This window comes from Pholcus phalangioides, unplaced genomic scaffold (assembly GCF_987345545.1).
Source record: "Pholcus phalangioides strain wild (caught in Gottingen) unplaced genomic scaffold, Ppha-v1.0 ptg000008l_1, whole genome shotgun sequence".
In the NCBI taxonomy this organism is placed as follows: Eukaryota; Metazoa; Arthropoda; class Arachnida; order Araneae; family Pholcidae; genus Pholcus; species Pholcus phalangioides.
Window position 1 is genome coordinate 35845893 of NW_028301601.1, and position 14103 is coordinate 35859995.

General features: G+C 36.5%; 1 protein-coding gene across 1 annotated transcript in view; it reads right to left on the reverse strand.

Annotated features, from left to right (window-relative positions):
• Positions 1-246: 246 nt before the first annotated feature.
• The window catches only part of LOC149084222 (ras association domain-containing protein 10-like), a 47947-nt gene continuing 34090 nt past the window's right edge, over positions 247-14103 (reverse strand). The window contains exon 2 of the mRNA XM_089234566.1: positions 247-2588. Within this exon, the coding sequence (XP_089090692.1) occupies positions 1343-2560 (1218 nt within the window). The 5' untranslated portion in view covers positions 2561-2588 and the 3' untranslated portion in view covers positions 247-1342. The remainder of the gene's footprint in view (positions 2589-14103) is intronic.

Genomic DNA, 14103 nt, shown 5'->3' on the forward strand with positions numbered 1-14103 from the left:
TTTTATAATAATTATTTTATAATAATTATTTAGGTTAAAATGCAATAAAATAATTCTTATTATCATTACTGAATCGCAATATTACTCTAATTCACTAAAAATTAAATAATTTTAATTATATATATTCTTGATAATTTTTGAGTGAATATTTTTAAATTAGGGCATGATAATCATTATTGTGTTCCTTGATTTCCGTTGCTTTTCAACTATATTGTATAAGGAGAATAATTGGTAGACAAAGAGACATTTTATATCAAAATAGGTATTTTTATATGATACATTTGTATAATACAACTATGACTCATACCTTTACTTATGACTTGAAACAAATTATACTGTACATAATACGTAATTTTGATCTGAAATACATATTTATACGTAAAATACAAAATTTGTCGTTTCATATGCACTATATACTCGTTTATGTAGAGCAGGGATGAACAAAGTTACATCGGGGTGCACAATTTTCGGCACGCGAGCTAAATCGGCTTGCTAAGAGATTCCATTCGGCCCTCAGATATAGATTCTGATTAACGTCCTCTTCCGGCAGACGAGCGGTCTTCCGATAGACAAGTATCAGCACGCAGAACACGACAAAAACCTACTGAGCATATTTCCTTTCCCAAAAAACGGGATATCGACAATTACCGCAAACAACAAATGTCAGTCAAATGAAGTTGCAAATTGCGATGATTAAAATAATTGTGAAATGCAAGTAAATGTGGCAATTGCAATCAAAAATATTGTCTAAGACAAGTAAGTTTCACAATTATACAGAGAAAAAAAATTCAAAGGCAAATAAGGTTGCAAATTTCAGTCAAAAAAATGTGAAAGGCATATAAAGTTGCCAATTACGAAGAAAAAATTCTCAAATGGGCAGGTAAAGTTGACAATTACGGCAAAAAAAAGTATAGAAAGAAAGTTGTGTTAGGCAAGTAATGTTACCAATTACATTTAAAAAACTTGTCTAAGGCAACAAATTGCAGCCAAAATGCATTTAAATATGTCAAAGGCAAGTAACGTTGACAATTACATCACAAAAAAATTTCAAGAAAAAAAAATTGTCCAAGTGAAGTTGTCAATTTATAAGCCAAAAAAATTGCCAAAGGGAAGTGAAGTTTGCAATTAGAGATTTAAAAAAATTGATATTAATTTAAAGGTCATGAAAATTATCTAAAAAATTCAAGAGCCTAATCGAATAAAAAGGACATTTCATGAAAAAGTTGGGACGACAAAAACTACAAGAATTTCCCGTAAAAAGGGTCATATGGCCACTCTATCCATACAAGTTTCCGGCCCGCGGTCTTAAAAAGGTTGTGCACCCCTGATGTAAAGCATATAATCAGACTAATGTGTCTAATACAGGTACACCGTCATCACTGCTGCTGTGGAGAGAGCTTAGACCCGTATCAGAGTTGCTGTCACCGTTCTCGATTATATCACACGTGTTGATACCGTCCAACGGTATAGCCGAGTGGAGGGAAGAGTATTCCTCCTGGAGCCTGGAGTTGTCCTTGTTGAGCCTTTCCAGATCAGATTTCAGCTGCTGCAGGTAACAGTGTTTGTCCTCTATTATTTTGGTACAGTCGCTGAGAGTCTGTTCGTTCTGGAGGATGGTCTGCTGTTGGGTCTCACTTATCTTTAGGAGCCTGTCGATGTCCTGCCGGGTTCTCTGGAGCATCTCTTCGAGACGTTCGGGTCCGGCGTACAAGAGCTCCGGATCGCCAGACTCGATGGAGAGTTTACCCATGATGTTGTTGTGTTCGCCGTTCTTGAAGGATAACGTCTCCTTCAGCTTAGCCGTTAGTTCTTTGATATGGTGTTCCTCCTGGTGCACTTTGTCGCAGATGCTGAGGACCTTCTCGTAGAGCTCGATGCAAGTGTCAAGTATATCACAAGATTGCTGCATGCCTTCCTGGCCGCTACTCGAGCTCCAGCTCTCGCCTTCGCTTGATTCAGCGAGGTAAGTGTCCTGCACGTAATTCACGCCGATTTGGTGCATCCTCTGCAAGTGTATTTGGTTCTCTATCAGCTCTATTTCATTGTCTTTCTCCTGGAGGCATCGCATCTGTGAGTTTATTGCATCTTCCTGTGCAGTTATCAAGTTTTTCAACTCTTCCGCCGTTGCTGGGAACTCTTCGTCGTCCACGAGGTAGTCGTCCTCTGACTCGGAGCGCAGCTTCCGTGGATGAAACGTCCTCGAGGACCTCGAACCCGTAGAAGGTTTGCATTCCCTGACTTTCCTCCTATGCGCCTTAACATCTTTCGGTGTAGTCTGCGTGTGATGCGATTTCTTGAGTAGGAATCTCACATTACTCTGTTCGACGCCCCACGTGTTCCAAGCTTTCAGGAGCCTAGATCTGGAATCTAGGGGCCTCTCCATTTTGTGCCATCGCTCAAATATCGTGTAGTTTTTCGAGTCTCTGGGTTTGGATTTCGGGTGTCTTTCGTCGTTCGAAGCCAGGACTGCCTTTATTATCTCTTCACAAGTTGTATGCTTTGTCACTCCGGTTATCCACTTCTGCAAACCTCCAATCCAGATTGGAATATCTGTGCCCATTCCTGTAGGTCAGCATTCAGATGCCGAACTGAAAATAGAGACAAAAAAAATTCAAATTAAACGTGAGAAATTCAAAACATGTAAAATGAAGAACATGAAACTGTAGGGCTTCTCCAATACGGACAATCCGTGTTTCTCAGAACTGCTAGAAAATTCCGGACGAGAGCAAAACTACACATATTGAGAGATGGTTCTCCCCCAAGAGCATCCTGGGTTCACGGGCACATTGATTGTTCTGAGCATCCCCCCCCCCGACTCATACCAACTGTAATTCTAATTGTCGAAAACTAACCAGATCTTATTTCCATTAGGTAAATTTACATACTTACTCTAGAAAATCATAGGAACAGACATATATCATTAAAATTTTTAAATAATTCCAAAATATATTCGAAAGAACATTGTATGCAGTGCAATATTTAATAACATTTTGGTCCAACCAAAAAAAGTGAACATCTTGTGTTTACAGGGTAATTTCTTTGGCCATTACTTTTTGTTTCTTTGCATATAATGGTCAAGTAAACAAACTTTTAAGAATGTTGAATTTAATCAAACTAGAGGGTGAGTATCCGAGTTTCCTTGTTAATAAAAATATTATTAGCATTATTTTGAAGAAACTTTTCGGGACTAGAGATAAAGTTTGAATCAAGGTATTGAACGACCAAACCAATTCGAAAATGAAAGCTGTCACCCTAGCCTTGATTCTCAATGGTTTGACGACCAAATAAAGTTTAAAAATCAAAGTTTACACCTTCAGCTTCATCCTTGATTTCTATAACACCTTAAAATCAGCTCAACTTAGTTACATATGGTGTTCTGATTGAATGACCAACATATTTTTACCTGATTATCACCTCATAATAAAAAAAGTGTTTCTATCTCAAATATAATCTCATGACGGTTACGAGTAATGCTGAATTCAAGAATCAGGCGTTTTTTCGCAGAAAAATAGCTCAACCCCTGAATCACGTGAGTCGAGATGTGGAAATGTTTTCAAGCATTTCATGTGCTCTTCTCACACAGCTTGTACAGGTTATTTTATGCTGCCAGGCGTTCATCATCTCTCCAGACATACATTTATAGCACACTAAAATTATAGTAGCGACCACGATGAAGGTACGCATGTAAAAAGACGTCCTGTTGAATGTCTCAGAAAAAATAAACTAATCTTATATAATGATTAATTTATTTTCTTCCTGATTGCGTCTTACCGTGCATCTAGGAAAAATTGTCATGAAGACGGACTCTCGGAAGAAAATCACAACATTTTAAACCATAGTTTCGCAACCGTTTTTGTCCCATCGCCCCCTTCTTCAGACATTTATTTCTCCCATCGCCCCCCAACGCAATCCATCCCATAGGATCCTATATTATACCCGTAGCTTCTACCGCCCCCTGGAGCATTCCATCGCCCCCAGGGGCTTTAACGCCCACGTTGGGAATCACTGTTCTAGATATTCCAAAGAATTAAGATAAGATAAACCAAGAATTCCAAACCAACGTATAGATACTACTAAATACAACTAGAACCACTTATGCGTAAAAATGCAACTCGTAAACTCGTAAACATTCGTCTGGGTATTTTCTAACAAATTAGTTACGTACAGAGACGTGTTCTGTGTATATGCGTGGTCCTAAAGTATTTAGTAACTATTTAGTGTTTATTAATTAACATTGTCAAAGTTATGATTATTTCGTGCTACACTTATGTTGCCATCTGTCTTGCACATTTCGAACTCAAAATAGCAGTTGCAATTATTTTCATGTAATGTGTTGAAGGTCTGCCTGTATATTCCAGAGACTTTTCAAATGAAAGATTTTCTCGCATTCACGTCTCGCGGTACCAGAAAATACTGGCAGGCAGTCAAGGGAGGTGACCCTTCAGACAGGATTTACCGTGAAGATCAAGGGTGAAGATTTACTACAGAAGATTACAATATTTCATTGTTTCTCCAAGCATTTCGTATTTTTTTCTTACCCAGAAAACAATCTCTACACGTCATTTTATGTTCCCCATTGGAGATTTGTTTCTTCATCTCTCCAGACATACATTTCTCGGACTCGAATATGATATTAGAGACCATCATAAAGATACGTATGCAAAACATCTCCCATATCGAATGCCTCAGAAAATATAAACTAATATTATATAATGACTTATTTAATATCTCCCTGATTCCATCTTACCGTGCATCGAGGAAAAATTGTCGTATAGACGGACTCGAATAAAACTACAAAATTCTAGACCTGGTTATTGCTATACGAGTACATTCCAGCACGCCTCAGTAACCTGATTACTGCCGAACTTAACAACAATAACAATAACAATGATATTATAGAGAAAGAGGAAGAAACAATAAACTTTTCGAGGGCGAGGCCCGAAAAAAAATAAGAACAAGGGCGTAGGTTCTCATTTTTTTACTTCTGCGTTCCTCTATCCATTTTTATTTTCCCTCCTCCTCCCTTTTTTGTGTTCATCAAACTCATTATCTTAGTCACTGATGCCTGCAGAAATGAAGGCTCAGAGAAGTCACAGAAAATTTCTACGACAGAAAACGATATAGTAAATCGTTTGAGGACAGATAAAGTGGAAAAATGTGCCGTGTTTCCGTCTCGCTTCGGAAATCATCCAGCCCATAAAATCAAAAATCATAATGAATACAAAAAAATTAGACTTATTTTTTACTACTTCCAATACTGATCTGTACAGCTGCCCTAAAGGCAAAGAAGCTTTGAAAGCATTCGGGCGAAGCATTCCTTCATCGCACAATATACAAGATGATGATCCGAGAGGCATTCTATCCTCACCATAAAAATAAGAGGCAACATCCTCGGGTTGATACAGTATCACTATCAGGTATGGTTTGAGGCGAGTTCAACAATTCACCAGACATCGGACATAATTTCGATTTTGTTTCTCTTCCTGTCAGGTTTATTCAAAAAGCATAACCAACCATATGCCGTTTCAGGATGTTTGTATCCACCTGGAGTCCGTATGGGACGTCACAGCAGCTGAAGTGTTTAATTCAAATGATATGCAGCCTAACAAAGTTGACGGTTGGCTCAACTCGCTTCCGGTTGTGTCGTGTGCATTTATGGGAAATTCGACTCGCCGTATTTTATTCTGTGTTTATTTTCATGGTAGGGTTCAGATTTTACCCCTCGAATTTTGTAATGATATTGAGCGAGACGTACAGGGTATATTAGCGTGTTCTGAGAGATCAGAGGCGGTTTTATGGTTTATCCGCATCTGCGCTACAGGAATTTTGTTGCCTCTCTCCCATTCTAGTATAAAATTCCTAATTTTTTTATTATTCTTTCCTCGAATTCGCTATCCTCTGCTATACCCCGCTTGCCCCCCCCCCCCACTCCTGCAAGTATACCTGTGTCTATAGAAGTCAATGTTTCAGCCATTCACATGCTTGCACACAGTTTTGGTCACTCACTGACATGGTAATGCCAGGTTTTTTGATCATTTACACGTTTACACATTCAGTAAGTGTCGCGGGCCGAACCAGGGACAAAACTCGGGTTTATAAGCCGCGTCCTCAAGTGAAGAGAAAGAAAGGACTCCGGCACATAAGCCGCACCCAGTATGATTGCTGACCCGTTGGCCAGCTGTTTGCCACCCGTGCTCTAGGTCATTCTTTTCGTCATTCACATGCTTGCAGGCACTCGAGGTCACTGTTGACCTAGCAAATTTGTTTCTTATGTTCATAGTATTATTTTAAATTCGAGTGAAAGATTGTTATCAGTACTTTAACAAATGAATGATATTTGTGAAATTGTTGGGGATTCAGAAATCACTACGACGACAATTCACATAGAATTGAAAAGGTTTAGCTATTCAGAGCTGTCTGTAATCATAAATATTCATTAAAAAATTATGAAACTTTGAAAATGCTTTAATGAAGAGATTGGGAAAAAATTACAACAGAAAAATAAGTTCTGCCATTCTCCACCAGAGGATGCTTTCTATGCAAATTGCAGTGCACATACTAATTTGATACTAAACAACTACAACTTTGAGAACATAAATACGTTAGGCCACATACACTCAAAACACACATTTCGGCACCAATTCGTTAGAAATTCCTCAGCAGAATGTGTACGAGGTGCATGGGCGTTTAAGTACTAGTAGTGCACATGTTAATTTTTCGCAAGCATGTGACCTGGCTGCTCAAACTTAATGGCTGGGTACCTAACCCCTGCCCCACACAGAACCTTTTCAGGAATTAAAATAATACTATTTGAATATAAGAAACATATTTGAAGCTATTTTTTAATTGTATGAGACTCAAAACACACACACAGAGAGAGAGAGAGAGAGAAACATATGTTAGTTCGACACCATACTAATTGTAATTAGAAAAATATAGAAGTTGGTCAAAGGAGTAGGTGAAGTTAAGAAAAGAAATTGATAGGAAATGAGAGAGAGAAATAAAATAACAAAAATGTCCTTATCAGAGCCTCGCCTCCGCCCGTTCCGCCATCTTGAGCTTTCTATCTGTTTTCTTAGGCAGAACTCAGGATCTCATTTTGAATCGCAAGCTAAAAGATTGCAGAAATCTAAGCTCAAGCGTAAATGCCAAAACTCAGCCTTGGCTGACACTGAATAGCCAAAGAAAAATCCGTTTCCTTTGAAGATTTCTACCATGAGATGTAGACTAAACGACTGATTGCATTCGAACCATTGCTCTGTGGCTCGGAAGCTTCGACTGAATACACCAGCAGTGCAAGATTGTATTTCTTCATTAATAAATAATAATATTATTAGAAATATATTATTTCTGCAGACAGAATTTATATAAATTCACACTCATAATTAAGAAAGCTGGTATTAAATATTCACGTGTCTCCAATTCTTTAAATATATATGTATATATATTTTTTTCTCTTTAGAATCTTAAATTTATTTCGTTTTCAATTCTCAGAGGATTCTTATTTGACGAGTTTATGATCATTTATACACAGAAACTTGAAAGAAATTTATTTCCAATAAATGCAACAAAAAATATCCTTGAAAGATTCATGAAAAATATTGAATTTAAATTCAAATAAGCTTTTGAAAAAGGAGGAAAAAAAATACGTTTGCTATTTCGAAATGAAACTTTGCAGGAACTTTCGACATTTCTAACGCAGAGGACGCTGAATTTAATGGAGAAAAAAAAAAAGAAACGATAAAATGTCTCTGCAGAGAGTGCATGTGCACTTGGAAATGCCAACTGGTCATTTGCGTGACATATATCTCCATTTCTTCAAAAAAAAAAAAAAAAACATTTCTTCATGTTATGATGCATTTGCATGTACTATATATTTACTATATCGTACTTTTTCTAAGTAAATAATGTTCAGAAACGTTGTTTATATGTTGGGGTTTCTATAACACAAATTAATTCAAATTTAATGCATGAATAATGATCAAAGGGATACTCTCGGATTTTTGAAATGTTCCTGTGTTTTGCATTTCTTTATTTATCTACTTTTCAATTCGAATTTCTTTCATGTCTTCTTATTCTATTTGTCTGTTTTTGTCTTTTTTTTTGCACAGATTTCATGTCAAATACATCATCGTATAATCAATTATTTCAAATAAAACATGAAAGAAGATACGATGATTTTTCAGTTGAATATTTTGTATTTATCTTTGATAACTGTTTTTTTCCTATCCATCATATATATATATATATATATATATATATATATATATATGTTTATTCTTCCCTGTCTGATGCGTAAAGTACTACGTGGTAATTATGCACTAAATTTTGCATTTTATCAATATCCAACCCCCTTTTTTTCTTTCATACTTTTTTTTAACAAAACATACACATTTGAGTGTATTTTCCTGGTGAATAGTCAATAGTAAATGCGCTTATGCTGCTGTCTCTCATGCATATATAACTATTTTTTCTCTCACCTTTACACAGACGGATTATTTGCTTTATTTTGTAACATTTTTCACAGAACTGAATTTGAATTTGATTCACAGTTGCTTTTTCATGTGGTAAAATCGTCGATATTGGTTTGGTAGAAAGGGTGGCAGAATTATAAGACATTATTCACATTTTGGTGAGATACCCATGATCGTATTTAGGTATGTATGGGCCAGCAAAACTTTAGTTGTAAATTTGGTAAAAGTTGGTAAATTTTTCAATTAGCAAAAAAAATTTGTTTCTACAGGAAGTGTAAAATATTTCACTGCACAGGCGGAAAAGGTGATCTCAAAGTTTAGCTTGGTATTATGTACAATACTGTGACGAGCAACAACACGTGTCTTACGAACACTTATGTGCATAAAATAAATAGCGTGAACTAGATGTGTTCTTATGGTACGAAATTCATTTCAAATAGATTTTCGACATTCTTTTAAATATTAAATCATACGCCATTATATCGCATGTGATCAGAATTCAATAACCTCTACATGTTATTTGTTTACAAAAACGCAGAGATTACTTGCTCGTTATTTTTTTTCAAGAAACAGTTGACTAACCAAATTGATTGCGTACCCATTCTTAACGAAATCTGTTTCAATATTAAGTGCCACAATACAAGATCTAATTGCTTATTTGCCGTCAAATCATTCAATACTAATATCGGTAATTACTGTGCTGTAAACAGATTTTTTTTCGAATTTTATACTGAGCTTCCTCAACATCTGGATATTTTCATTCGTCTGTTACCGACTTTCGAAGATTTTTTCTGTTATTGCGTTGTATATACATTTGTATTTTTAGTAATTTTTGTTACTTTTTATTTGTCTTTTTTGTACTTTACCATGTTGTCGTTTTTTTCTATTCTGTGCTAATTTTTATTTTTACTGCAAGCTGTAATTGGGTTTTAAACCTGTAGCTACTGTTGTTATGTGTACTATTTTAATTTGCATGTATGTATGCATAATTATTATTTCTGAAATGTTTAGAAATTGTGGAATGTGTATGGGATACACATATGTACTATTTCATTTTGCTTGTTATTTTACTGTGCTTGTATGTATGTCTATTTCTGAAATGTTTGGAAATTGTGGAATGCGTATGGGATGAGCACATGTATTATTTCATTTTGAATTTTAAACATATTGAAAATATGTTTCCTGGTGATGGCTTTTCGGTTAGAAGTCTCGTAGAATATGGACCGAGCCATCACACGGTTAGTTAGTTTCGTTTTTCTATTCTCTGCTAAGTTAATTAGTAGTGCTGATGATGAGATTTCAGGGGAGAGAAAGAGAGAGAGAATGCATCCAACTCTCTTCTAGGTTCTGAATGTGATCAACGAATGTGTGTGAATCCCGAAGCAGAACATTTGTGAAGTAAGCTGCAGTACTGATAATGGACGTGCGAATCAGAATGAAATTATACCTTCAAAAATGTTTCAGCTGATGCAAAATGAAATGAATACTTGAAACAATTAATGCAAACCATATTGAATAAATCAATGAAAACCTAGAACTAAACCAAAATTTCAACTGATTTCCATAAATAATAGAGATCTCAATAATATCCCATTCATCGGTAGTGAAGAAACTGCTGCAGATGAAAGCGTAAGAAATATCGTGGGACATTCCACGTCAATAGGGCATCAAGGATTCCAAAATATTTTACGAGAAACTCATTGCTTAGGAGCCATTCAAGTATTACGTAAGCAGATTTTCAGCCATTTTTGACCCCCCCCCCCATTGTCAGCAAAAGTCAGCAAACCTGCCTGTCTTTCTAGTTAGTCTTCCGACCCGTCTTTCTAGTGTTAATGAATTAATAATAAGAAGAATTAAACTGATAAAGTATTCCTCAAATTTCAAGTCCTGTAATATCTTCAGTTTTAACCAATATATCTCGAATCGTGCATGAATAACGAATAAAAATTATCAATAGCCTGACACGAATTCAAATCAAGATCAGTTACGATGTCTCAGACAATCATCATTGTATGTAAATCATCGCTAAAATCCATTTCAATGCTGTTATCAGACACGAAGTGGAATTATCGTATTTCCCGATGCCTTGATGAGGGCTTTAATTCATGCGGTTTTCTGAGCGATTCCTCTATAACTTAGCCTTTAGCGCCGGATAAAAGATGATTAGATGCGACGGCAAGAAAAAAGAGAGGAAACGGCAATTAAACAAGAAACACAACGTTGAAATATTGTCTTAAAGATGGAAGGCGAACATCTGTGTTTTGTGGTCATGAAAAAATAAGAGAAGAGGAGGAAGAAGAAACTGGTCTATGAAATGGATCAGAGATCCAGCGATCAGCTGAATGAAGCTGGCCATGAGATCGGGTCAACTTCGTGCATATCAATGACGATTATGAAATAATCAGCGCGCAAAATGAATGGAGAAAAATAGACCGTAATTCATTATCAAGGATAAGAGGTCAGATGTTTCCAGAACCTCCCAGATATGTGCTCAACTCGAGACTTTGTGTATGCTCAGATCTGACCCGCAGAGATGATATCGCGTAGCGCTTGCTTCTCTCTAATTTTAGTTGCTATTAATGTGCTGAAATCCATCGACGATTTCAATATGTCAGTTTCCAGTCTGAAAATGGACAGGTGGGGTGTTTATTAAGTTAATGTTGTTTGATAGTAATGTTCTCAATACAAATAGGGTGAGATTTTCAATGTCAGTATGACTTTTCTTGAGGAGTGTTTTTCGAAACTTATATATTACTGTTTGATAGAAGAATGAAGGCTTTCGCTGCTGGGGTGCCTTTTAGTGAGAGGATTGTCTTCAGGCTAAGAAGCCATGGTATATAAAACTTTAAACATCCGAACGTTTGGTCCATCTTTGTAGGGTGGGGAGCATCCTCAGTGGAGACGAGAGCGGTCACACTTGATCTTTTTACCTGCCCATCGATAACTGAGACGTTAACTCATTTAGAATTTTATCTGAAAATTTAAATTGCAATAAACCATAGAATGGTAGCCCATTGAATGACTTGAATTCAGTTCAATTCAAGTTAGTTATTGCATTCTGTTCAATGCAGTTCTTGTCCTGTACTCTACTCAATTCGATTCTTGTCCTGCACTCTACTCAATTCGATTCTTGTCCTGTAGTCTATATTCAGGTTAATTCTTGTATCTTGTTCGAATCGCTTCTTGTATTCTGCTCCATTCAATTCTGGTAACTATGTTCAATTCAGTTCTTGTCCTCGCCCTATTCTATATTATTCTTGTGCTACGTTCTGTTCAATTCGATTCTCGTATCACGTTCTATTCAGTTCAGTCGTTATATTGCATTCTGTTCAATTCAATTCCAGGATTCTGTTCAATTCAATTTCAGTGTTCTGTTCAATTCAATTTCAGTGTTCTGTTCAATTCAATTTCAGTGTTCTGTTCAATTCAATTTCAGTGTTCTGTTCAATTCAATTTCAGTGTTCTGTTCAATTCAATTTCAGTGTTCTGTTCAATTCAATTTCAGTGTTCTGTTCAATTCAATTTCAGTGTTCTGTTCAATTCAATTTCAGTGTTCTGTTCAATTCAATTTCAGTGTTCTGTTCAATTCAATTTCAGTGTTCTGTTCAATTCAATTTCAGTGTTCTGTTCAATTCAATTTCAGTGTTCTGTTCAATTCAATTTCAGTGTTCTGCTTAATTAAATTCTGGGGTTGTGTTCAATTTAGTCCTAGAGATCTGTCAAATTCTATTCTTATACTGCTTACTGTTCAATTTTGCTCTTGTTCTATATAGTGTTCGATTGACTTCTTGTGTTATGTTCGATTGACTTCTTGTGTTATGCTCGATTGAATTCTTGTGTTATGTTCGATTCAATTCATGTATTATATTCAATTACGTCCACCTAACAATGAATTGTGCATGCGAAATTTTGCCGCTTTTTCATAATTTCACAAAATCTTCTTATAATTCAGTCAAAATTTCTCCATGGATTCCAGACCTCCAACCCCGAATTCCATAATCTTTGAGCGAAAACAGAACGGGAATAAGAGGCGGATATATGATATCCATCATACCAACAGCTGACAGATCAATCGATAAATAAATTAGCTTCAACTCACCAGGAGGCGAGAAAAATGGATTCTCATCTTGTTTGCTTTATAGGATCGCCAATACCCGAAACAACAAGAAAAAAAATCACTTCTTAACCTACACACCAGGCTAAATTATGGTGAGGAAAACGCGTCGAAGAAGATAATATAACCAGTGTTATGATTGCATCCCCAGAAGGAGAGAGAACGTCAGTTCAATTCGAAAATCCTGTTATCGGCTAATGAAGTCAACGTCCCACGTGCTGGTTGTTATAATAGTGGACAACCATAACACGCACTAGTTTCTCTATTTTTTTTTTAATTCAAGATCTATTCTTAACTATAGCCATTAAGCGTGGGGGGTGGCGGCAATCCGGCTATACGCGACGGTAAAATAAAAATAAAATATTTTCTTATACGAAGAAATATGCAAACAGCGTATATTATAGCATGCGTGTGTGTGTATTTTTTACTTCTCCACTCGTAAATTGATTGATAGTCTATGAGTGTGTTGGGGGCAGCAGCCGAGAATGAAGAAGTTCAAGGCTATGGATATAGCCTTCCTAGGCGTGGTTTCCGTGTATGTGTGAGCTATCATCTCCATTTGCTCTTCCGCAATCTTGGCGGTCAGCCTTGATCATCACGACTTTAAAGAGAAAGTTCGTGACGGCTGTATCGCATTCTAGCAGCGACGTTGGAATTATATAATTCACTTTATAATTCAGCTTCCAAGAAATCTCTCTGCGGGATGGCCCGGTGAATATATTTACTCCTATGGACATCTTATTCAAAAAAATGTAACCGATATATGATTCTAAAATGCTGATGGAGACGCGTTCGATATCGTTCTTATCTTGCTGGAGTAGAATCGATCTTCATTTCTATAAGTAGAATCGATAGGGATAATTCAAATTGTACTCATTAATGGAAATTTTCTGCTAATTTTACTGTAGTAAGTTAGGGAGGGTATTACGGGATAGTCAGGTAACGTGAAATACCGGGTTTCCTCTGCCTTTGGGTATGCCCCTCCCCCCAACAAGTGGAACATTAAAGACTTCAAAATGCCCTCGTGATGCTACCGAGTCGGTATCGCTCGGTTGTCACCATCATCATGGCTGCTATAGCAGAATAATTGTTTTCCCACTTCTAGAAATTTACTTGGGCAAGTTTTCAAAAGTGTCCATCAACTATTGGAAATGTACCCAATATAATTTCAAACTGAGCACCATGTACATCGCAAGTATTGTATTTTATTGCGATGTGCTCATTTTTTAGGTAGTGGTTGTCTCCGGTTAAATGAAACGGTATTTTTTACAGATGGTGTGTCTGGTAATATAGAATAATATAAGTATTTTCTCAGTTGGGCTGGAAAATCTCTTCAAGATGGAAAGTTTAGTAAAGTGAAAAAGGAGAGGTCTAGAAATAATGTGGCCTGTTCTCTGACGGCCTACTTTGACTGTTTTGGGGCAGAATAGGAAGATTGGATTTGTGACTCTTGTAAGTAGACTATAACATCACTGCATCATCAACTACAAAACCAAACGATGAAATTTTCATTTC